This window comes from Triticum aestivum, chromosome 4A (genome assembly GCF_018294505.1).
Source record: "Triticum aestivum cultivar Chinese Spring chromosome 4A, IWGSC CS RefSeq v2.1, whole genome shotgun sequence".
Taxonomy (NCBI): Eukaryota; Viridiplantae; Streptophyta; class Magnoliopsida; order Poales; family Poaceae; genus Triticum; species Triticum aestivum.
Window position 1 is genome coordinate 235,707,376 of NC_057803.1, and position 23,919 is coordinate 235,731,294.

The 23,919-nt window shown below is 50.7% G+C and overlaps 1 protein-coding gene across 1 annotated transcript in view; it reads left to right on the forward strand.

The window, feature by feature from the left end:
- Positions 1–23,919, forward strand: part of LOC123085900 (paladin) — a 40,560-nt gene that overhangs the window by 5,288 nt on the left and 11,353 nt on the right. The window contains exons 11-18 of the mRNA XM_044507603.1: positions 1,231–1,660; positions 2,290–2,613; positions 2,730–3,335; positions 3,419–3,568; positions 10,744–10,974; positions 11,044–11,327; positions 11,416–11,694; positions 11,855–11,980. Of these exons, the coding sequence (XP_044363538.1) occupies positions 1,231–1,660; positions 2,290–2,613; positions 2,730–3,335; positions 3,419–3,568; positions 10,744–10,974; positions 11,044–11,327; positions 11,416–11,694; positions 11,855–11,980 (2,430 nt within the window). The remainder of the gene's footprint in view (positions 1–1,230; positions 1,661–2,289; positions 2,614–2,729; positions 3,336–3,418; positions 3,569–10,743; positions 10,975–11,043; positions 11,328–11,415; positions 11,695–11,854; positions 11,981–23,919) is intronic.

The window sequence follows — 23,919 nt, forward strand, 5'->3', positions numbered from 1 at the left end:
GAGGCATAAATCATAGCAAGAATGTTAGAGGAAAAAACAAACTAGTATATACTCCCTCCGTCCCATAATGTAAGACATTCTTGTATCCACAAGGGTGACCATCAGACCACAGGCGCGATTTGTATTTTGCAGCTCAGTAATTCTTTAGGTCATGACATGTATCTGAATAATTACCACAACTGTAATTTGCTGTTCAAATTCTGTGCGTCTTTAGTCCATGGCCTATATTTGAAGAATTATCTTTGCTGTCAGAATTAAATGGAACTATTTAGTTTCTTACCAGGGCTTGGAATTACTTAACGGTAACTGCTTGGTTAACTCGTTTCTCCAGTTTCCATGTAGATTACCTACCCCAGCCCGCCACCAATCTGCCGCAATTGCATGCATGATTGGCGCCACATTCCTTGATGGTTATATTCTACTTATCAAAGTGTTAAAATAAAATGAAATGTGCTAATTCAATTGTGGTCCAGTTTTGTGCTAAAAGAAAGAAAAAAAATGAACTGTTGGTTTTGTTGCAAAAACCTAAACGGGTCAGGTTCCAGCTTTTGGCATAAAATTGTAATCATAATTGTTCCAAATATCGGCTAGTTAATCGGCATCTCGGTCAGTTAGTCACTACTTGTTGGGTCACTGATAGCTGATTAACTGATTTATCGGCCGATTAACTAATTTATCAGTGATTAACTGGAAAATTCGCCTATTTACCTCTAATGAGCACGCGACCGGTATGGTACCAGTTACCGATATCCTGAACACTGACATCATATATCAATATGATCCATTATAACGTTACATTAGTGATCATCCCCAGCTCACTGATAATAAATTAATAATTTAGGGCCCGTAGCCGCTTCTGTAACATCTTTGCACTTCAGTTTAAGAGCATTTCAGAATTCCATAGGAGCATACGTTGCAGTTAGCCCTAGCTCACAATGCAACTTTTGTGTTTTGTTCACATGGCTCATTACTAATGTGACATAGAAGGAAGAACAAACAAGTCTATATTGCCATGATAAACTATTCGCATGCCGCCAATCTGTGGACTTTATCTCTCACTGTAAAACATTAGTAATGACGCTTTCTGTTGCACAGTTAATACTCGAGAACACCATATTAAAAAAACTATTTATAATAGTACCAGCAAAAACTGTTTAATTTTCTGTTTATGGGTTCTTGTTGCATTATTTGACATAACCTGTAAGTCGTTTCATATTTCAATATATTCAGGCTGCTGAGGAGAGATCCAATGGGCGCTCTTGGTTATTCGAGCTCAAAACCTACTCTTCCAAAAATTATTGAATCTGCTGATGGGCGCCCACATGAGATGGATGTTGTTGCTGCCATGAGGAATGGAGAAGTTCTTGGACGTCAAACTGTTTTAAAAAGTGATCACTGTCCAGGGTGTCACAATCTTAATTTGCCTGAAAGAGTTGAGGGTGCACCTAATTTCCGGGAAATTCCGGGGTTTTCAGTCTATGGTGTTGCAAATCCTACTGTTGATGGCATTCGGGCTGTTATTCAGCGAGTTAGTACAAGCAAGGGAAACCGGCCGATACTCTGGCATAATATGAGAGAAGAGCCCGTCATTTATATACATGGAAAGCCTTTTGTGCTACGAGAAGTAGAAAGACCGTACAAGAATATGCTTGAGTACACGGTATGTTCCATTTCCAGTTGCCTCTATGGATTTATGGCAGATAGTTGATGCTATGATTTGTAGTGTTAGTATAAACAAAATAACTTCATATGACAATTTCCATGCATTGCTTCTCCAACATGACTTCATTTTCTCTCTCTGAATAGTAATTTGCACTAAGCGCACAAGTTATAGCACTAAACATGATGATTAATTTGAATCCACAACTAAGTTATCTTTATTTCTGCATATGCTTTTGTACAAGTACTGAGCTTGAAGGTGCTGTCGGGTGTCCAAAGGCCTTGTGCTGATACTATTTGTGTGAAAAAAAATCTGCTCATTTATTCAGACCATTAAAATGTGAACTTGTCAATTATAATGTCTAAACATGTTCAGTACTCGAATAAACTACCTGTTGTGGCTTGTGGGGCTTGGTTCACATTGGGTTGATCAGCTCTCATATGTTGAGTAGCCTTCTCTAGGCTGACCTGTCCCTCAAGACTCAGACTGTATCTCAGCATTCTAATCACACCTAAACTACTTAGTCTTGTATAGAAACATTTCATTGAATGTGATATGTGATATGCTATCCTGTACTTTCCGTGAGGAACATTTAGTGGTCTAAATCAGATAAAATTCACTGATGTCAGGGGATCGGTCGTGATAGAGTTGAGCGTATGGAAGCTCGGTTGAAGGAGGATATTTTACGAGAAGCAGAACGGTATGATGGGGCAATAATGGTTATTCATGAAACCGACAATGGTGAGATCTTTGATGCATGGGAAAATGTCAATAATGAAGCTGTTCTGACTCCACTGGAGGTATACAAATGTTTGGACTCTGAAGGCCTTCCAATCAAATATGCACGAGTGCCCATTACTGATGGTAAGGCCCCCAAAAGTTCAGATTTTGATACGGTAGCCTTTAATGTCGCAGCTGCTTGCAAGGATGCTGCTCTTGTATTCAACTGCCAGGTACTACAACTTATCTCTTTGCTGGGAAAGAATTCTATACTTGTTATTTGAGAGAAGTATTGGCTCTTCATATCATAGGCTTCAAAAACTTGAATTTTAACATTGTGGTCTTATAGATGGGCAGGGGCAGAACAACTACTGGTACTGTGATTGCTTGCCTGCTCAGACTTCGAATCAATAACGGCAGACCTATTGGAATGCCAGCCATCCAAAATAATCATGAAGACACAACTGATGCCGATTACTCAAGCGGAGAAGAAACAATGGACCACAATGGTCACTTGAATTCAGAATCATGGAAACCTCACACTTTGACAGAGCTACACCCTAGATTTGACATTAATGACATCCTTCTGTTGCGAAAGATTACAAGGCTATTTGACAATGGGATTGAGTGTAGACAGATTTTAGATACTGTTATTGACAAGTGTTCAGCTTTGCAGAACATTCGCCAAGCTGTTTTGCAATACACAAAGGTGATTAATCAACAAAATATGGAGCCAAGAGTTAGGAGAGTCGCATTAAATCGTGGTGCTGAATATTTGGAGAGGTACCTGAAATTAATTGCATTCTCGGCATACCTCGGGAGTGAAGCATTTGATGGTTTCTGCGGGCAAGGAGAAACAAAGATCTCATTTAAAAATTGGCTGCAACAGCGTCCGGAGATCCAAACCATGAAATGGAGCATAAGACTGCGACCTGGGCGTTTTTTCACTGTACCTGTAAATATCTTTCTCTTCTCTCCAAAGCTTCATTTGGGCACTTTGGAGACATGATGTTACTAAAAACTATTTGCCATCTGCAGGATGAGCATAAAGCAACATGTCAACCTTCCATCGTGAAAGCCCGTAATGGTTCTGTTCTGGGAAAGGGATCCATACTCAAAATGTATTTCTTTCCTGGGCAGAGAAGGTCAAGTAGCATGAACTTCCGTGGTACACCACATGTTATCAAGGTATCTAACTGTGCAACTAACCAATGTGAACTCCATATTTGCTCGCTAGATGTATATACAGTTCTATCATTATTGATATCCTTATTTATTTCTGTGAGTTAAACCTTCTATGTTATTCAAACATTCTGACCCATCAGGGTAGCTAAACTTATAGTGTAAGAATTCAGGCTTCTATTGTAAAATTTATCTTACTAGCTCACACCATGTGCAGTGCTCTATTTGGACCACAAACCTTTTTGTTTTTGAGGAATCACCGGTGGGGTCGGGATTGAGACTAGAGTTTCCCCACCTGAATATACTACTCAAAGCGGATCTGAAATACAAAAAGAGTGTTACATAGGCACATAAAGAGAGGTATGTTACAGACTTGAGGAGATAGTGAGCTGGGGCTGAACACAGCAGTGCTATTTTCTGAAGCTGAGGTTTATATATAGTACATAGGCAAGTTGGTTGCTAAACCAACAATGCAGTTCTAGCAGCTACCAGTACAGGCAAGTCTAATTGACTACCTAGCTGTCAGCATTCATACTGTCATACGGACTAAGAAAGGCTAAGCCGACTTATACTATACTAGCTAATAAAGTAGAAGGCACAAGTGATGCACCGGGTTATGGCTAGTGTGCCTGATCTTCATGAACTGGAGGTGGAGTAGGGAAGAACACGAAGAACTCAAGAACTAAGGTGAAATGACAAGCAATCACAAGGAGAACATAAGATCCTCTGGCCAACACACACATTATATAACCAAAATCTACACAAAGAGGTTCAATTGATCCAACAACTCCAAAGGAAACAGGTAAAACAAGAGTAGATAGTTCGTCTCAAATCCTAAGAGATGGAGGTCTTGTGCTTCATGGAAGCCTTCACCTGGAGGTGGTCTTGAACTCCTCGGAGTCTTCTCCACCAGGGAGGTCTTGATTCCACTAGGGGAGGATAGATGAGCAAAGCTCTCTCAATTTTTTAGTTTATGCTTTGCTAACCCTAGATCTAAAGAGGTGTCTTATATAGTTGGTTGGGGGCGAAAGAGTAGGTAAGTGGGAGAGTTACGAGGCCCCAAGCTGACTTTACTATGGCAGGTTGGGTTGGAATCTCCAGGGGTTCCGGAATCTCCAATGTATCATCGGGCATACTTTGGGCTGGCTAGTAGTGTGCGAATCCGGGGTATCAGAGAGCTACGAATCCTAGACACCGGGGGTCAACCCGAAGACTTCGGGGTTCCTTCGAGGCAGCCTTCGGTGTTCCGGAGGTGGCTTGGAGTCTCTGGGTAGGCCTTCTCATCGTTTTTGACCTTGCCTTGGGATGCCATCTTCGTGCTCCATGCCTTCCTCGTTCATCATCATCTCTTCTTCTCTGTGCTCCAAGCCATCCAAGCCATCACGCCTGATCATACATAGTCACATATAGTTCCACCATGATGTAGCAACTCATTCTCATGAATATTGGAAGGACCTTCGTTAAGGAAAAGAGTTACCTTATTGTCGTTGATATGTTCTTTTAGGGGATTGTCGTTGATATGTTGGAAACTTGGAATGGTCCGTATCCTCTTGGCAGGAGCTCGAACATCCGCTCCTCTTGAAATGCTCCTTCCGAAGATATACCTAAATGAAGTCACCGGGTTGGAAGATCATTGGTTGCCGATTGGCTTTGAACTTGGTGGCTTGATGTTGAACTTGTTGCTCAATGTTGGCCTTTCTCCTCGTGTAGTTGCTTCATGTACTCAGAGCGCTTGGTGGCACCCAAGTTTGTGCGTTCTTGAAGTGGTAGTGGTTGGGGGTCGCAGGGTGTGAGGTTTGAAATGTACACCACCTCAAATGGACTCTTGCATGTCATTGAGTGGGTGGAGTGGAGCAGTTGTAGGCGAACTCGACTTGAGGAATGCACTCGTCCCATGACTTCAAGTTCTTGATCATAACACGTGGTAGGGTTGATTGAGTGCGGTTTATGACTTCGGTTTGACCATCAGTTTGTGGGTGGCATTGGTGGAGAATAGGAGCTTGACACCGAGCTTAGCCCACAACGTCTTCGAAAAATAGCTCACAAAGTTGACATCATGGTTGGAGACAACGGACTTGGGTATTGATACGGGCAAGCCGTAGGGTGGCCCGATCTTCACGAAATGGAGGTTGATACGGGGCAAGCCGTAGGGTGGCCCGATCTTCATGAAATGGAGGTAGATTGGGGAAGAACACAAAGAATACGCGGGGAATCACTAGGAAATCATGGGGAAACACAAGTGAAACACATGGATAACTAGTGATGCCAAGGCAACACCCTCTTGTGACCATAGACCACACCACACAGTTCACGTGGTTTCTTACAAATCCAAGGGAGAGGTAAGAATGAGGTGGGAGATCTTCTTCCTTATGTCCTAGGACAAAGGAGGGCTTGAATTCCACAAGAGGAATCTTCTCCTTAAGAGGAGGCCTTGATCTCCACTAGGGGAACCAACTCCATGTAGGAGGAATCCCACATGGGGAGGTACATGACGTAAGCTCTAATGTCTAACCTTGTCTTAGCTAACCCTAGGATGAAGGAGGAGGAGGGGTGTTTATAGTCTAGTCATGAAAGGGTAAGTTGGGAAAGTGATACATGGGTTTGGCTGAGCTGCAGCCTTGGACGCTCACAACCAAGCCATCCCTGAACATGACGGAGCCGACCGCAAAGTGATCGAGCTTGGAGAAGACCTCTCGTGGCCTGTCATGTGGTTGGTTGGCTCTATATCGAGGTACCACCCCTCCAGATGCTCGATCATCCGTAGTTCCGAGGAATGCCTTTGCCCGTGGCTCTTCCTGTTGCATGCCCTCGTCGTCCTCATGGGCTTGGGTGAGGTGTGCCCATGCCTTACCTGGATTTGCGTCAGTCCTTTGCCCAATGCTCAAGGCGGATGTAGTTGTGGCATCTCTCATGCTTGTCATCCTAGGTGCCCTCTTGGCAGCGGGCATGTTGCTTATTTTCTTTTGCACACCATGGGGCATCACCACCCACTGCTCGGCTTAGGGAGTCCCGGAGGTTCCCTCTCCTTCCTGCCTTTCCTGCATCCGGGTGAGCCATTGCTCCTTAGTTGAGTAGAGGTGTAGAGTTTGCCGCTAAACATGATTGGCTGATCCAACTCGGGTGACGGCTAGTACTCCATCCGTCCAAGTGCATTGGGCACCTAAGAGAATCTAGGAATTCCAAAAGTATTAGTCGCAATTGTAATTAATATCCCTCGTAATCTACGCATCCTCTCGTTTGACTCTCTCATGCAACCCCCTTTAACTTCTTGGCTCCCTTTCCCATGCATCCTCTCGTCCAAGTGTATTGGGCACCTAAGAGAATCCAGGAATTCCAAAAGTATTAGTCGTAGTTGTAATTAATATCCTTCGTAATCTACGCATCCTCTCGTTTGACTCTCTCATGCAACCCCCTTTAACTTCTTGGCTCCCTTTCCCATGCATTCACATCTTAATCCTCCCATTCTCATGCATGCACAATTAAATGTTTCTTCCAATTGTGTTTTTGAGGGCACATGATAGGCTCGTTTTCACAACCTCAAACTTAACGCTAGCCTATCACAGTGTGTCTGGTGCAGCTCCTTAAACGCTCTATGCACATGGATGGAGGGAGTAATGGTCATCAACAGCCTTGAGCTGTTCGTCACCTCTTCAATTGAGAGCAACGGCATCGAGGAAACTCTTGATTGGCAATGCAGTTTGCCAGGGGAACGACGCGTAGCAGGTTCTCAATGCCCTCTGTTTGTCGACGTGATCAGCATGAATGGTCGGCGAACTGATGAGGCCGGAGAGGAAGAGTGCAAAGTTTTCAGCTCTCCCTGTTGTGGAAAGTGAGCAGCTCCCACTCCCGGCCAACTTATGCACAGTGGACTTCATGGACTTGTGGATGCGATTTTTGCCGATGTGAATCGTATGGATCACCTCCCAAGCTTCAGTGGCTGTTCTGTTGACCGTTAGGGTGCGGATCATCTCCAGTTGCTCGACACTGAGGATGGCCTCAACCACCGTATGGTCTACTTGTTGGGCAGCGCCACCAAATTCGACGGCTGTCCTCATAGTTGTTCCGTTTCGTTTGTGTGGCCGCCAACTTCTTTTATCACATGTTGGATGTCCACGTCCAGAATGTCATTGTGTTGCCCGCGCCTTGGCTACATGGAAGTGGAACGGCAATGATAGGCGTGCTGCTATGTGCTTGTGGCCGACGGTGGATCTAATATCGTCTTGGATCAAAATCTTGCGTTGTTGAGGTATAGACGCCACGAGTAGGCAAAACCAATGAGTTCATAAAGTAAAATTGGAGATGATGTTAACCATGGTAGAGCTGTTGTCGATATCACGGAAGCTCTTGGTTCCCAAATCTTCCATAGGTTAAAAGAATCGAAGGCCAAATGGAGACATCCAAATCGCTTTGGGTAGGCCAGTCCCAAGATGGTTGATATCGTCACCTTGATTGATGCTAATGCACCGCCACAACCTAGAAGTCAGGTGGCAATTGATGAAGATGTGTGCGCAACCTTCTGACTTGTGGCCACACCTAGGGCAGGCGGTGTTGGAGGCTTTGTGTTGACGGAGCAAGTTATCCTTTGAGTTTAGCCGTTTGTAGAATAAGAGCCAAGTAAAGACATTGATCTTGTTTGGAACGCTTGAGGCCCAAATGTAGTCCAAGTCTTTATGATCATCATGAAGTAAAAGGTTGTATGCATGCTTGGTGGAGAAGGCTACTAGTTTTGCTAGTTGCCATCACTTGTGTTAATGCTACTTCCACTTTCTGAGAAGAATTCCCTAAAAGTTATGTTCATTTCTGCCATAGGTCTCGGCGACAACGTAACTTGAACTTCTATAACTATAACTATAACTATAACAGACCCCTTAAGACAATGCTTTTGTTGGAATCACCATATTTCAAATGATAGTCAGTGTCACTAATTAGTATTCCCTCCGTCCCAAAATAAGTGATCACTTATTTTGGGATGGAGGGAGTAATACTTATAATGATGGCTATTACATCATCTGTCTCGTTGGTCAATATAGAACAACAACAATAACAGCAAAGCCTTTCAGTCCCGAACAAGTTGGGGTAGGCTAGAAATGAAACCCATAAGATTTCGAAACCAAGTCATGGTTCTGTGTTAAAGTACGTAATGGGCCTAATGGGCCCGTTAGTCTTAGGGTTAATTAGAGATAAGAGTCGCTTTCTTAGGGGTCAAGTAAGCCTTGCTTGGGAGTCAAGTAAACCTCTCTATATAAAGAGAGGAGATGTATCAATCTAATCAAGCAAGAATTAAGAAGGAAATCCTTCCATCTTGCCCGGCCGTGGGCAAAAGGCCCCCGGCCGGCCTTCTTGCGCCCTCCTTCTAGCAGCGCCATAATAATTTGGTATCAGCTAGCTTCGGTTCGATCATGTCTTCACCGCCGCCCAACCTGTCTCTTCCGCTGCCGGTCACGACCGTCGCCCCGCTCCTGCCCGCGCCGGGATCCTCCGTCGCGCCCGCCCCTGTCGTCCTCACCCCGGAGGTGTTCGGGGCGCTGCGGGACCTAACACAGGCGGTCCAGGAGATCCACCTGTTCTTGGCCGGGTCCTATGGGCCGCACCCGGCTGCGCTGCCCATCACCGCCACCGCGCCGCCGTGGCTGCCGTGGCAGCCGCCGCACCAAGCGGCCCCCGCCGCGCTCGCCGGGCTGCTGCAGCAGCCGCTGCAGCTGCCATCCATCGCCCCGTCCTGGCTGTCGTGGCAGCCGCCGCACCAGGCGGCCTTTGCCGCGCTCGCCGGGCCACTGCAGCTGCCATCCATCGCCACCACCGCCCAGCCCTGGCTGCACTGGCAGCCGCCGCTCCTACCGGCCTCCGCCGCGCCCGGCGCTCCGCCGCAGCAGCCGCTGCCGCTGCCCGGTGCGCCACCGCCGCAGCCGCTGCCGCAGCCACCGCCGGTTAGCTCCGGCCCCGCATCGATCGCGCCGGCGGGAGTCCCGCTCCACCAAATCCAGTCCCCGCCGTCGCCGTCGCCGCTTCCGTCTTGGATCGCTACCCGAGGCTGCAGGCTACTGCGCGCGGCCTCCTAGCGCGTTGGCGTGTGCGGGAGATGCGTGGTCTGCAGTTGCCGCTCCTCCAAGTTGCCCTTCGCTGCGCAAAGGACCTCGATCTCATCCGCTGCGCCGGGGATCTTGGGCATGCGGTTTCCCCCACGAGCAGCAGGCATGCTGTTTTCCCCACGGGCAGCGACCTCCAAGTCTGCGACATTGGCGGTTGGGGGGGCACACCCTTCCTCGTCATTTTCCATCGCAAGCCCCCCACTCTTCCCTGTGCGGTGCAGACCAACAGCCGTCCGGCAGGAAGAAGGCATGGTGTCACCGACAACAACGCACCACGTAGCACCACTGCATTCCGTCACCGGGCGCCGCAAGGGCGCCTCTGCTGGTCACTCTTGCGACCACTTCCAGGTGGCCATACACATGCACTCATTTTGTCCAGATGGTGTCCATGGGATCCAGGTGGCTGTACACGTGCACGTCCGACGTGCGGATGGTATCCACTTTTTGTTAAGAGGTCCAAAATAAATCGTCCCAGTCCATTTCAGGTTGAGAATAATAAAACAAGCCGAGATGTAAAAGGCTTGTTTTTAGGTGTTAGGTTTGGGTTGCGTCGAGTCATGGTTATAAGTTGGTTAGGCTGCAGCTTGAGGACAAGCTGCATGTCCAGGTGGGGTGTAGTGTTAGAGTACGTAATGGGCCTAATGGGCCCGTTAGTTTTAGGGTTAATTAGAGATAAGAGTCGCTTTCTTAGGGGTCAAGTAAGCCTTGCTTGGGAGTCAAGTAAACCTCTCTATATAAAGAGAGGAGATGTATCAATCTAATCAAGCAAGAATTAAGAAGGAAATCCTTCCATCTTGCCCGGCCGTGGGCAAAAGGCCCCCAGCCGGCCTTCTTGCGCCCTCCTTCTAGCAGCGCCATAATATTCTGGCATGTGGATAGCTAACTTCCACGCACCCTTGTCCATGGCTAGTTCTTTGGTGATATTCTAGTCCTTCAGATCACTCTTTATGGACTCCTCGCATGTCAAGTTGGGTCTACCCCGACCTCTCTTTACATTAGCAGCACGCTTTATTTCTTCGCTAAGTTCATTTTAACAATATATGGCTACTTATATTCTTTAAAAATACTGAATTTTAACCATGTCAACCTCAGGTGGATGGATACCCTGTGTATAGCATGGCAACGCCAACTGTTGATGGAGCTAGAGAAGTTCTGTCATACTTGGGCTGTAAGGATGCAACTGGAAGAGACATTATTCAGAAGGTGGTCATCACGGATCTTAGGGAGGAAGTGGTAGTTTACATCAAGGGAACACCGTTTGTTTTGAGAGAGTTAGATCAACCTGTTGATACACTGAAGCATGTGGGAATAAGTGGCCCAATGGTGAGTAGCTCCTCCAATATTTGCCTGTTCCTTTTATTTTGGCAACCCTTAAAATTCTATCGTATGCAGGTAGAGAACATAGAGGCAAGGCTGAAGGAGGATATACTTTCTGAAGTTAAACAGCTAGAAGGTCGGCTGCTTCTGCATCAAGAAGAATTTAACACAGCCACAAATCAATGCAGTGTACTAGGTTATTGGGAGCACATAGATCTGGAGGACGTAATGACACCGGCTGAAGTGTACAGCACATTGAGGGATCAGGGGTATTGTATTGACTACAAAAGGATACCTCTGACCAGGGAAAGAGAAGCATTAGCTGCTGATGTTGATTCAATACAGTCATCAATCAATGAGTATGCCCCCTTATCCAAAAATTCATATAACTTGATGACTTCTGTTGCTCAATTGCGGGACATAAGAATCACTATTGCTTCTTTACAGATCTTCTAGGTACTATCTCTTTATTTCACACACGGGATATGGTGGTGTTGCTTATGCAATGGCCATTACATGCCTGAGACTTGGTGCAGATGCAAAGTTTGTCATGGAACAAACAGCAGAAACACACTTCGTATCAAGTTCTCTTACAAAAAGTGTATCTGTGAAAACCTTCACTGACATAGCCCTCAGGCAGGGAGACTACCGTGACATACTAAACCTTACTAGAGCACTGATACATGGTCCTAAAAGCAAAGAAGAGGTTGACAAAGTTATTGACAGGTATTATAGCATAAGATGTGGCGTTTACTTAAGCTATGCTTCAATATGAATTTTTTAAATTGTAGTTGTGCAGTACCTGGAAAGTTACTAAGTTAGCAGTTGATGTAGCCCATGTTATGATGGTTCAGCATTTTTTTAAGTACTGATTTCTCCTATGAAGATGTGTTGGTGCTGGGGATTTGCGGGAGGATATTTTGCAATACAGGAAGGCATTGCGAGATTGTTCACATGATGATGATGATGAGGCACGGTCATATCTCATGGATATGGGGACTAAAGCTTTGAGGTATGTATAATTTGATTTAACTCAAGGGGTTTTCTGTCACATGACACTCTTTTATTCCTATCATCTTTAGTTCATACTTGATATAATATATTCAAGACGAAGTGCATGCTTTTGTTTTATCTGATTATAAAAAAATATATTAACTTATCTCACATCACTGAAGTTTATTTTTGAGCGTCACTAAACATCAGTAAAGTATTATTTCATAGGTATATTGCTTGGTATAGCATTGACAATACATGTATTCCATTTTGCTCTTTGTGGATACCTTAAGGAAGCGTAATAGGACATTGAGTGTTTCCTTACTTTGTGACACTTGACATTGCTATTAAAATTAGACAAAAATGGTCCATACAACAATGAAGCAACTAATTTTAGAAATGCCACTGAGAACACCCAATTGACTGCCATGTGAAACGGTGGTTGTTTATAATTTGCAACATATCACTGGCAAGATCAAGGAGGTTCTATTCAGGTACAAACGATCATTTATGTTAGAAAAGGTACAAATGATTTTCTTCTAAGAATTAGTACAAGAAATCATTTTCCTTCAAAAGAGAACCATTGAATTCATGATTTATTTTGTTTTTAAATGACACTGTTGCGGTTAGTGATACACCAATACACTATACAAGGGTTTGCACTTTAGAGTGGAATGTATTTTCGAATTTGCCGCCACACGGTGCTCCTATGTGCCAAGAGTATTGCCATTAGATATCCACTAGCAACGTTTTACCTTATGTACTAATTGGGCTAGTGGCAACAAGCTGAGTTGACTATACATGGCTGGAGTCACCTGACGCGTTTGGCATTAGAAAAATGTTTTGGTGCTATTTTTGAAATAATGCAAGTGATCATTTACACTCATGCCAAACCTTACGGCCTTGAGAGTGAAGAGAACTCATTCTGAAAGCGAGAGCGAGCGCATGAGACCAAACCTTACCCTCCCTCCCACTCTGTTGCTGATGTCCACCTCCCGCCGACCGCCACTTTGGCCCTAAGGATCACTTCCCTTCCCAACCCCCACTTCTGAGCTCCCCTTTCTGTAGCCATGGACCACTTGTCCAGCGGTAGCCCTGAACAGCATCACGTTCGTGAGGATCGTTGGGGCGTCAGCTTGGACTCGTCTGATGAAGATTCGCGGCGCTCCTAGCACGGCGTCACTAATGGGAAGGCCATGGCGGTGGAGGTTGCCAAGTCTCAGTGTGCGTGTTAGGGCCCTCGCTCGGAGGGTCACGTGGTGGACTCTGACAATGGCTTTGATGAGTTGGATGACCCGAACGAGGATGAAGACATGGGTGTGGAGCAGCCCAAGAGCAAGCGTTAAGATGGTGGTCGTCGTGGTAGCAAGCGCAGGTCGGCGGTGACGGGTGAAGGTCGCCACCCCGCCTTTGATGGACCGTGCCTGCTCTATATGGACCCTAACCACTGTGTCGCTGACTGTATGACAGAGCTGACATGGCAGTTTTTTGGCTCACCGGCTGGTGTCTGCACGCAACTAGATCACCAGGGAGGACTTCCACGTGGTGCAATCGGATGATCTGTCATTGGCACGACATTGGTGGGTTGTTTGAGCTCGTCATGCCGCTGGACGTCAAGACCCATGTCGCCTCGCTGTTTATCCAGATGGTTGATTACCGTTGTTCGCCGCATGCAGATTTGGGAGGCGTTAGCAATGGCGATGTGCACGCGGTCAGACTTTGGTTGGTCACGAGGCGCTTCAAGTACATGCTAGGAAGACTGGATTCGCTGTTGTCGACTTGCGGCGGCGCTGCCTTCGCTCCGGGCACGTCCAATGATTGATTAGGCTAGTCCTACTTGAGATAGGTGGCATCATGGAAGATGTCGCCGCCTTCGCAGGTGGACTCGACCTCAGTCAGAAAGGGAAAAGGCCGAAGGAAGCGGGATAGGGGAAGTGGCGGGAAAAGGGGTACTACAAGCTCGCCACGTCCGCAGGGGATGCTGTGGCGACCATAAAGGTCCACATGCTGATCCACGCCATTGCGGGGTCGGAGATGCCTAGCACGCAGGTCGATCCTGCCATTGCCTTGGTCATGCTGGTTGCTCGCTCCATCGTGCACACGTATCCCTGCTTGTTTGGGGACTGTTGGTGGTTGACTTGTGTCTATGGGCTGCAGGAGGAGGACATTATCGCTTTGCTTGATGAGATGTGAGTTGCTAGCCATCCGACCAGGCCTTTGGGTTATCAGTTGGGACATGATCTACCGCAACAAGACAAGAGCGATGATAACCTCTACCCTGGCTTGATTGGAAGATTCCATCACTTCCTAAATGAATGTGAGCTCAAAGAACTGGTTGACGCTACACGAGGTCCAATGAGCATGCTGCTCCCACTTTGGTAAAGCTTGACGCGTGTATTGCATGGTGGATTGGGAGGAGCTGCACCCCCGCCGCTTGCTTTGTTGTCGCTTAGTTGTCTCTCCATTGTAATCTCTGACCGCTGTTCCATTCTCTTGGACTTAGGGCAGTGGTTATTCAAGTTGGCGGAGCCAGGCTGCCCTCGTCCAGAGGGACTATTAGTCAGGTCATCTGCAGTGTCAAAGGTGATTCTGCTCAACTTTCTCAGATAATGAGGGGACGACAAGTTTGCTGCTAACGGTTCACGGTTCAACCGTTAATGGTGCGCCGTCCGCCCCCTCGGATTCCATGACCTTTGTCTCTGGCTTTGAAGATCCTAGGCTATTGGTATACTGAGGTGAACATGTCGCTGGCTGAGCCCTTGGCTAGTGACTGTGCTTTGCTTAATGAGGTCATGTTAGTGGGACCACACTTCCGCCTGTCTCTTCCACGCAGTGAGGATTTGATTTGCTAAATAATCTATCCTTCGGTGGTGCTATGGGCGAGGCTGAGGCCCATGCCTCCGTTCATGTAGATGTCATTAACCAGGTGGTCGTTGCTGGTGGGCCTAGGTTTGCAGATTGACGATTGCCTGAGGTCCACCTCGAATGCACAATATGAGGCCCCTTGTGGCCCTGGTTCTGTGGGACAGGACAGCGCCCTGCAAATCCGGGGATGATGCCCACGATGCTTCTGTTGGGCAGTCATCCTAGGGTAGTGCAGGCTCTGGTCGTTTACTCCACGTGAGCCCTACGCAAGGCTCAACAACCCATCTTGCCCCCGCCTGGCGTACAAAGGAAAAAGAAGTGCAGAGTATATCTGGTCGATGCTACCCCCTCTCAGAAGAGTTCTCATATCGCTAATCAGCAGATGGCCGGGCTCATGGCGGATCAGCGGGCTTAGGTCGTTGTCACCAAGCGCATCGGCCTAACAACCAAAGATCTCCCACTTTGTCAGGAGGCAATCGGTAAGATCAAAGAGATGTTTTGGAAGGAATTATCCCAGAGCGAGTCCTGGTGATGACTTGTGTGCTTTGTTCGACAAGGCCGAGTAGGAGGGTCTCCTATATCATCTGGGTTACTGCGTCCTGAGAGACTATCTTTATATGTTGATGATGTGATTGTGCTCATCAAGGCTTGTACGGACGAGGCTTATGCCGTTAATTACCTTCTTGATATGTTTGGTAGGCAAGGTTTTTGAGCCGCCGACTAATCGCCGATTAGTCGCCGACTAATCGCCTAGTCGTCGCGCCGCGACTGGCTTGCGCAGGCGACTTGGCTCGCGGAGCGAGTCGAACGACTCGCTGGCTCAACAGCGATTTTCTGTGATTAACCGCTGCGATTAGTCGATTAATTGACTTGCTGGCTCGACAGAGAGAGGGAAAGGGAGGGAGCTCGGGAGGACAGGAAGCCATGGCGCTCGCGGCCGTGACCTAGGAACCGCCGCCGCAGCTCGCCAGCGACGCACCCCCTTCAGATCGACGGCGGCTGGACCTCCGCGGCGACGGCCGTGACCTCGAGCGAGGCTGCGGCGGCGCAGACTAAGGCGGGGGAGGAGGAGATGAAGCTGCAGGCGGGTGAGGCTGGGGAGGAGGCGCGGAGGGAGAGGAGACGGGGGAGGAGGCGCCGCCTCTCCTTGCCGGCGGCGTAGAGGAAGAAGTTCGAGGGGAGAGGCGCAGATGAAGGAGTGCGGGCTGGTAGCGCTAGGTTTAGCGAGTGGATGAGGGCCGAGAGTGGTTAGCTGGGCCGTGCTGGGCCTGTTCGGCCTGATAACTTTGCTTATCTGGCATTAATGGGCTATGCAAAGGAGGGAAACAGGTGCGGGAGTGCACTGTACTGCCATGGCGACTTGGGGCGATTAGCCCAGGCAAGTCACTGACTCAAGCCAGCAAGCCACTAGCCGCAGCCTTGGCGACTTGGCTTGACTCGGCGACTCAAAAACCTTGTTGGTAGGGCCTTTGTTGGTAGGGCCTCTGGCCTCCGATGTAATATGAGCAAGAGTTCTTTATCTCCCATCGTGGCAAGGAAATTAGTGACATCGTGTGTTGCAAAATCTGCCCTTTGCTCATCAGGTATCTTAGTCTCCTGTTGAGTCTCAAGAAAGTGTGCAAGGAACAACCTCCAGAAGTTAATTGATATTATCAGGAACAAATTGGCAGCACAGCGGACGGATTTTCTCAACCAGGGTGGTTGTTGCTAATGAGTATTAGTACTAGTCTAGAAGTCCTTATCATGCTATGTTTCCTTCCTTGTACCCCAAGTCTTGCGTACTATATATTTGCCCCTTGGGCCATGCAATAGAGATGAGTTGCATCCATAACACTGTATTGGAGCCTAGGTATTTCTTTTAGCACACGCAACTCGTGCTTCCCTTATCCAATCTTGCACCGCCGTTGCTTTCTATTCGCCGTCCGTCTCTACTTTTCTCTACCCGAATGTTCGCGTTTTGCTCATCCCATTTGAGCAACCGCCATGTTTGGTCAACAGCCTATGCTCTTGTCTGCTCGTAATGATGGATTGTGCTGCGCCCCACTGATTTCCTGCCGGATCTGGCTGTCCTGAAGGTTGTCGCTGCTGGTCAACTCTACCACGCCGGATCTCGTTGCCCTGAAGGTCGCCGCCGCCCCGGTCAACTCTGCCACGCCGGATCCTGTTGCCTGGAAGGTCACCACCGCCCCAGTCAACTCTCCCATGCTAGATCCCGCCGCACTGAAGGTCGCCGCTGCCCCATTCAACTCTGCGTCGCCGGATTTCGCTTGGATCCCTCCCGATTTTGCCCGTGTACGTCGCTCCCTGCCAGATCCCACCCGTCCGCCGTCACCTGCTGGATGCCCGTATCTGCCCGACTTCGTCTAGATTTCAGCGCCCTCTTCCCTGATTTCATAGCGTTGGAGCCATCTCGCTTGGGGCTTCCTTGCTCATTCGGCTTGCTTGTTTGGCTAGGTTGACTCGGCCGGGCCTCGTTCGGCTGGGCCAGGCCTTCTCGCTTGGGTCGCTGCTGGCTGCTTCCTAGTTTGGGATGAATCGATTGCTTGGTGTTTAAAAAAAAGATTATATAAAAAACAGGTACAACTCCTATGTCATCGGGCTATGTTGTCATTCCTCGTTGCCCGATTATTTTTTGATTGTACTAACTACACCGAGTTCGTTGCCTTCTTTCACATTCATATGCGTGGCATTAGTTTCTGGTGAGGTCTCCTGTCCGCCGCATCCAGTTCTTCCTGTGGCTCCTACTCGCCAACACCACAGGCTCTTGTTGCGGATGCTCCTCAAGCTGCTAAGGACGTTGCTAAGCTTGCTGATGAGACTGCGGATCATGCTTATGAGCAGTAGGTTTTGGCCTGTGAGGAGGCTCTTCCCTCTTACCGAAAAAGGCTTTCGCCTCACTATATATAAAGCAAACCGCCCGAGCCACAACATCCACACAAAGGTTCACACCACACGCACGCCAAATGTCAGGACACACACAAGCAAGGTAATAGGGTTAATGCTGAGGGCACAACTCAACAAGCCCTGAAAACAGAAACACAAGGCACAACAAGTAAGAGCCCAAGTGGCGGTCCAAGGGTCCTGCGCCGTGAGGAGGCCATGTGCCTAGTCTGGCTCCGGGGGTGGGGGTGGAAGAGGAGGTGCCACTTGGAAGGCCATCGCGCGAAGGTCGGTGATGAGGGTGTCGATGGCGTCCCGATCCTGGAGGCGGCTAAGCGGCCGCCAAAGTTGCAAGTAACCACACAATTTGAAGATCACGTCAGTCGCACGTCGAAGAGGAGCCCGTTGAATGACAAGCTTATTGCGGATAGTCCAACGCGTCCAGGCAAGCACCCCAACGCACATCCACCAAATGTGGCGGGGGGCGGAGGCCTGGATTTCCATTTATAAGTCCGGGAAGTTGGTGTTACACCAACGACCACCGACCACATTGCGGAAGCAGGTCCACAGGAACTGAGCCGTAACATAGGAGAAGATGTGAGGGGAGACATCCCATCTCCAGGGCCGTTGTGTTTCGAAACCTCAACCCCAGAGGGGAGACGACCACAAATCTACTGCCACATTTAGATTCGGATCTTCAACGGTAAGCAAATGTCCCAAATAAGGTTAAACGGCTCAGGGGCAGAGGAAGGTGCAATGGTTGGATATATGGACTTGGTCGACAATTGACCAGAGGACTCCAAGCGCCAGGACATGGAGTCGAGCGTGTTGTCCACGTCCAAAGGCTGAAGAGCAATGGACTGGAGGATGGCATCTCACGTAGCAACCTCCGGGGGACCAAAGGGGCGACAGAGTGTGAGGCGCCCTAAGTCAATAAGGGCCGCCTCGACGGAGAACCGAGGGTCAACCGCGATGGAGAATAATTCCGGGAAACGGGCGGCGAGGGGGGAGTCCCCCACCCACCGGTCGAACCAGAACAACGTCGAGGAACCAGAGCCCATCGAGATGGAGGTACCAATCCGGAGGATAGGCATGAGCTGGATAACCGCCTGCCAGAACTGGAAGCCATAGGTGCGCTGGCAAAAGGTGAGAGGCTGACCGCAGAGGTATTTATTTCTAATGATGGTCAGCCAGAGTCCTTCCCCATTGGCAATCCTCCAAAGCCAACGTGTCAGGAGAGTGATATTCATGCGCCTGGAGGACAAGATCCCGAGGCCACCCTGGTCCTTGGGTTTGCAGATGTCCGGCCGGCTGACCATATGGTATTTTTGCTACTCCCCCTCGCTAGCCCAAAAGAACCTGGACTGGTATTTGGCAATCTCCTGGTGTAGCATCTCATGTAAGCTATAGGAGCTCACGAGGAACCACAAGAGGCCGGGCAGCGAGGAGTTAATGAGGATCGTTCGGGCTGCTTTAGATAGCCACCTGCCCCTCCACGGTTCCACCCTGTGCTGCATCCTAGTTACCGCCGGGCGAAGGTTAGCAACGGTCAGTCTAGAGTCACTGATGGGGATCCCCAGGTAGGTGGTGGGGAAGGAACCCAGCCTACAATTCAGTCGGTCTGCCAAGGCCTGGGCCTCCGCAGGAGAGTAAACCAAGAATCATTAGTTCGCTCTTATCGAAGTTGATCGTGAGGCCCGACATTTGTTGGAAGCAGAGGAGGAGGAACTTCAGGTTGGTGATATCGGAGGCAGAACCCTCAACCATTATGATGGTGTCATCTGCGTATTGCAGGAGGGAGACCCCTCCCCCTCCCACAAGATGAGGGACTACGCCCTGGATATGGCCTGCCGATTTGGCCTTATCAAGGATGGAGGCTAGGGCATCGACCACCATGTTGAACAAAAACGGGGAGAACGGATCGCCTTTGCGGACCCCACAAAGGGTGGGGAAGTAGGGTCCAATCTCGCCGTTGATGTTAATCGCGGTCCGGCCGCGGGAAACCAGTTGCATAACCCTGTTCACCCAACGGTCATCGAAGCCCTTGCGAAGCAAAACTTCCCGAAGGAAGGGCCACAGGACAGTGTCGTAGGCTTTGTGGAAGTCAAGCTTCAGGAAGACCGCCCGTAAGCGCTCGGAGCGGACTTCATGTAGCACCTCATGAAAGACCAACACCCCATCTAAAATAAACCGCTCTTTGATGAAGGCGGATTGATTGGGGTGGGTAATGGCATCCGCGAGCAGGGCCACCCTATTGGCATACCCCTTTGCCAGAATCCGAAATATCACATTGATAACGGCGATAGGGCGGAACTGGCGGATGTCCGAAGCGCCCGAAACTTTGGGGATGAGCGTGATGATCCCGTAGTTCAGGCAATCCATGCAACATAGAATTTGTCAAAGAGGGCCATGACCCCGGGCTTAATGGTCTGCCAGAATGTTCTAAAAAACTTCACTGGGAGACCATACAGCTGAGGAAGGACTCATGCCTTTGATAGCCAAGAAGACCTCCTCCTCAGAGAACGAAGTCTAAAGGCGGCATTCGCCTCGGTCGAAACTAGCTGGCGGCCAGACCAAGTGTCGGGGGCCAGGGAGGTCCCACCCCTAGGAGGAGGGGGGGGAGAATAAGGCTTTATAAAAGCCGTCAACGTGAGCACGTATATCCGAATGACGGTGGAGAGGGGTGTCACCGTCCCAGAGGCAATGGATGGAGTTACGGCGTCTCTGCCCATTGGCGATCGCCTGGAAGTAAGCCGTGTTGGCATCTCCGCGGAGGACCCACCGTTGGGTGCTGCAAAGCCGACAGTACGCTTCTTCATCGGTGTAGATAACCGAGAGCTGGTCCTCAAGATCATATCTCAGCATCCACTCATAGGGGAAATCCCGGAAGTGTCGACGTGGGTGTTGAGGGCTTGAATAGCCGACAGGAGGGCCTTCTTGTGATTGCGGAGGTCCCGGTCCAGGGTCGCACCCATCCTTTCATTAACTGGCCGACAAGCTTGGCGCAAAGCTGCCATGAGTCCACCGCGGAGAGGGAGCGCTGGGGAGTTGTCCGGGCAGCGGCCCATTGAGAGCCGACCGCCTCCACACACCCCCCCTGGTTGAGCCAAAATAGCTCAAAGCGGAACCGGGGAGGGGTGGGAGGCCGATCGTCCGGGGAGGATAGGAGGAGGGGGATGTGGTCGGAACCAATCCGGGTAATCGCGCGAAGCGAGGCAAGAGGGCATCGGAGCTCCCACTCCCGGGAGACAAGGACGCGATCTAGAACGGAGCGAGTCGGGCCGGCTTGACGGTTTGTCCAGTTAAACCTGACACCCGTCCTATCTAGCTCGCGGGGGAGGTTGAGTAGGTCGTTGTTCTTCTCCCCGGGAGATCTGATGAGATTAAAGTCTCCACCGACCACCACTGGCAGTAGGGTGACAGAGACCTTCCTCTGAAGTTTGTCTAGGAAGGCCGACGAGCGACGGTGATCGGCCAGCCCGTAAACAATCACGACCTCCCATTTGAAGTTGAGAGCCCGTTCGAAGACCTCCATACTAACATAGAATTCACCCTATCCATGTCCCCCACCTCGAAGGTGGCATCCTTCACGCCTAAAAAACCTGGCACCTGTCCTATCTAGCTCGCGGAGGCCAAGGTCCGTGATGTAGTCATTGAACTTGTGCATGCGGGGGAGGTTGAGTAGGTTGTTGTTCTTCTCTCCGGGAGATCTGATGAGGTTAAAGTCTCCACCGACCACCGCTGGCAGTAGGGTGACAGAGACCTTCCTCCGAAGTTCGTCTAGGAAGGCCAACGAGCGACGATGATCGGCCAGCCCGTAAACAATCATGACCTCCCATTTGAAGTTGAGAGCCCGTTCGAAGACCGCCATACTAACATAGAATTCACCTCTATCCACGTCCCCCACCTCGAAGGTGGCATCCTTCACGCCTAAAAGGATGCCACCTGAATGGCCGATGGTCCCAAAAGGGAGCCAATGCCAGGCAAACAGGTGGGGACTAAGGCCGTCGAGCTCGTGCAGGGAGAACTCCGTATGCATGGTTTCATGGATGGCTATAATGTCGATGTGTTCGTCTCGCATGTATTCGATTAATTGGCGGCGCCGGCCATCATGGCCAAAGCCGCGGATGTTGCAAAAGAGGATCCGCATCAAGGCGACATAGGGGGGCTGCTTGACCCCAAAACACGGGAGGCACTCTGAGCCCGGAGGGTAGCAGTGCATGAGCGGGTGCGACCACGGATCTCCTCCTCGGGGACTGTTGGGGGCGCCGTAGCTGTGGGATTGGCCACGTCGGTTGGCTCCGTGGTGGTGCGGAGGAGGCACACTCGAGATTCAGCAAGTTTGCCATCAAGGATTTCGCGGGCGCGAATTGCCTCAATCTGCTCTTAAGGGGGGACCAACCTCCCCCCTGAAGATGATGGCCGAGTCAGCGACCACCTTAGCGAGGTGGCCGAGGGGAATAGCCTCAAGTGCGGAGAAAGAACAACTGGAAGAACTGGGAGGGATGTCGTTCGAACCTGACTTGAGGTTCCTGGCTGCCGCTCGGAGCTCGGCACGCTCGGGGATCGACGGAGCTGGGAAGTCGGACAGGCGAGCGGTGTCAATGCGGGCACTGCGCCGGGAGGCAGTCACTGACGTCTTAAGTGGATCGGGTCCGCCTGGCGTATGCCACAGTCCGCGGCGGGTGCAAGGCGACGGGGGTGGTCACCACGTCGGGCACCGCCGTGGTTAGCAGCATCGGAAAGGCGAGTGGGTCATCAGCGGCTGGTCGGGAAGATGGCGGCGCGACGATCTCAGGCAGGGGGGAACCCAAGGCCATCGAAGCCAGCCCGTCCGCGAAGGGGGGCGCAGTCGGAGCTGGGTGGGGCGACCCGTCGCGGTCCCCAGCAGGAGGCGGCTCCAGGAGGAACGACCCGTCAGTCATCGGAGGGGCCGACCCACAAGAAGGCGAGGGTGGCGGGCTCGGCGACACCGAGCTGAGGGCAGTGTCAGCGCACGGAGATCTTGGAGAGGATGCTGGGAGGACGAGGAGGCCCACGTTGGAGATGTCGCTCACCTCCTCTGGCACGACAGGGGAGGGGGGCTGTCGACAGGAGAGCAAGCCCGGCGTCGGGTACAGCTGAGCAGGACCGCCCGGTCCCGGAGCCTTCACGGCCTGGAGGGGGGGTTGGAGGGCTCGCGGGAGGGAGAGCGGGAGTGCTCAGACAACTCGTCATCGTCCTCCGTGTCATCGTTGCGCGAAGGGCGGGGCCGCTGGTGATGGGAGTCGCCATCGCCACCCGGACCACCCCCAGAGTGGCCATCATCGGAGTATCAGGGCGGCCGACGTGGTTGGGCGGCTCAGGGTAGATCTTGAGGTTGAAGCCTTGGTCGTTGAAGAAGATGCAGACGGTGGCACGAAGCTTGGAGGAGTCCAGGGATTTCACCTTCACTCGGACTTCCTCCTTGCGAAGCGAGAGCTCATCGACCACCACCACCTTGCCGATGATCTTGGACATATTGCGGATCACCCGCTCGGACCGGGCGATGTGGGGAAGGCCGGCGATGAGGATCCAAGCCGTGTCCAGAGCCGCCACCGCCTTAGGGTCCCATTTCGGCTCGGAGATGTCCACCACCAGCTGGTTGAGGACCAAGGTGATGTTGCCACTGCGGGTGCAGTACCCCATGCTGATGGCGTCGGGGAAGATCACCGAGAACGCGTTGGAGGAGGTCGGGGCTACGCCAATCCCACACGCAACGGCACAGGTGGTTGAGCTCGGCCTCGATCATCTCTAGGGACACGACACCCTCCCCATGATGGTGACGATTGCCTGAAGCAAAGGGGAAGGGGGAGGGGGATGTCCGGCACCTCGATGTGGAAGAAGCCTAAGCCCTCAATGCCGTGTCCATACATCATGGTCTCCTTGGAGACCGGACGGTCCGGACAAAGGGCCGCGGGGTGGCCGGAGTCGTTGCACAGGTAGCACATCGGCGGGTTGGGGCAAGCGACCTGAAAGTGGCCGGCGATCCCACAATTGAAGCACGGAGGAGGGTCCCGCGAGGTACCGGAACCCGAGGGCGGAGCAGCCGCGGGGGGCGGGATAGGAGCAGCGGGGGGCCGGGCACACGAGCTGGAACAGGAGGAGGGACACGGGCGCGGCACATTACGGGGCGGCCCACGGCGACATCATCCGCCTCGGCGATGTCGGCCCAGATCACCCGCGCCGGGGACG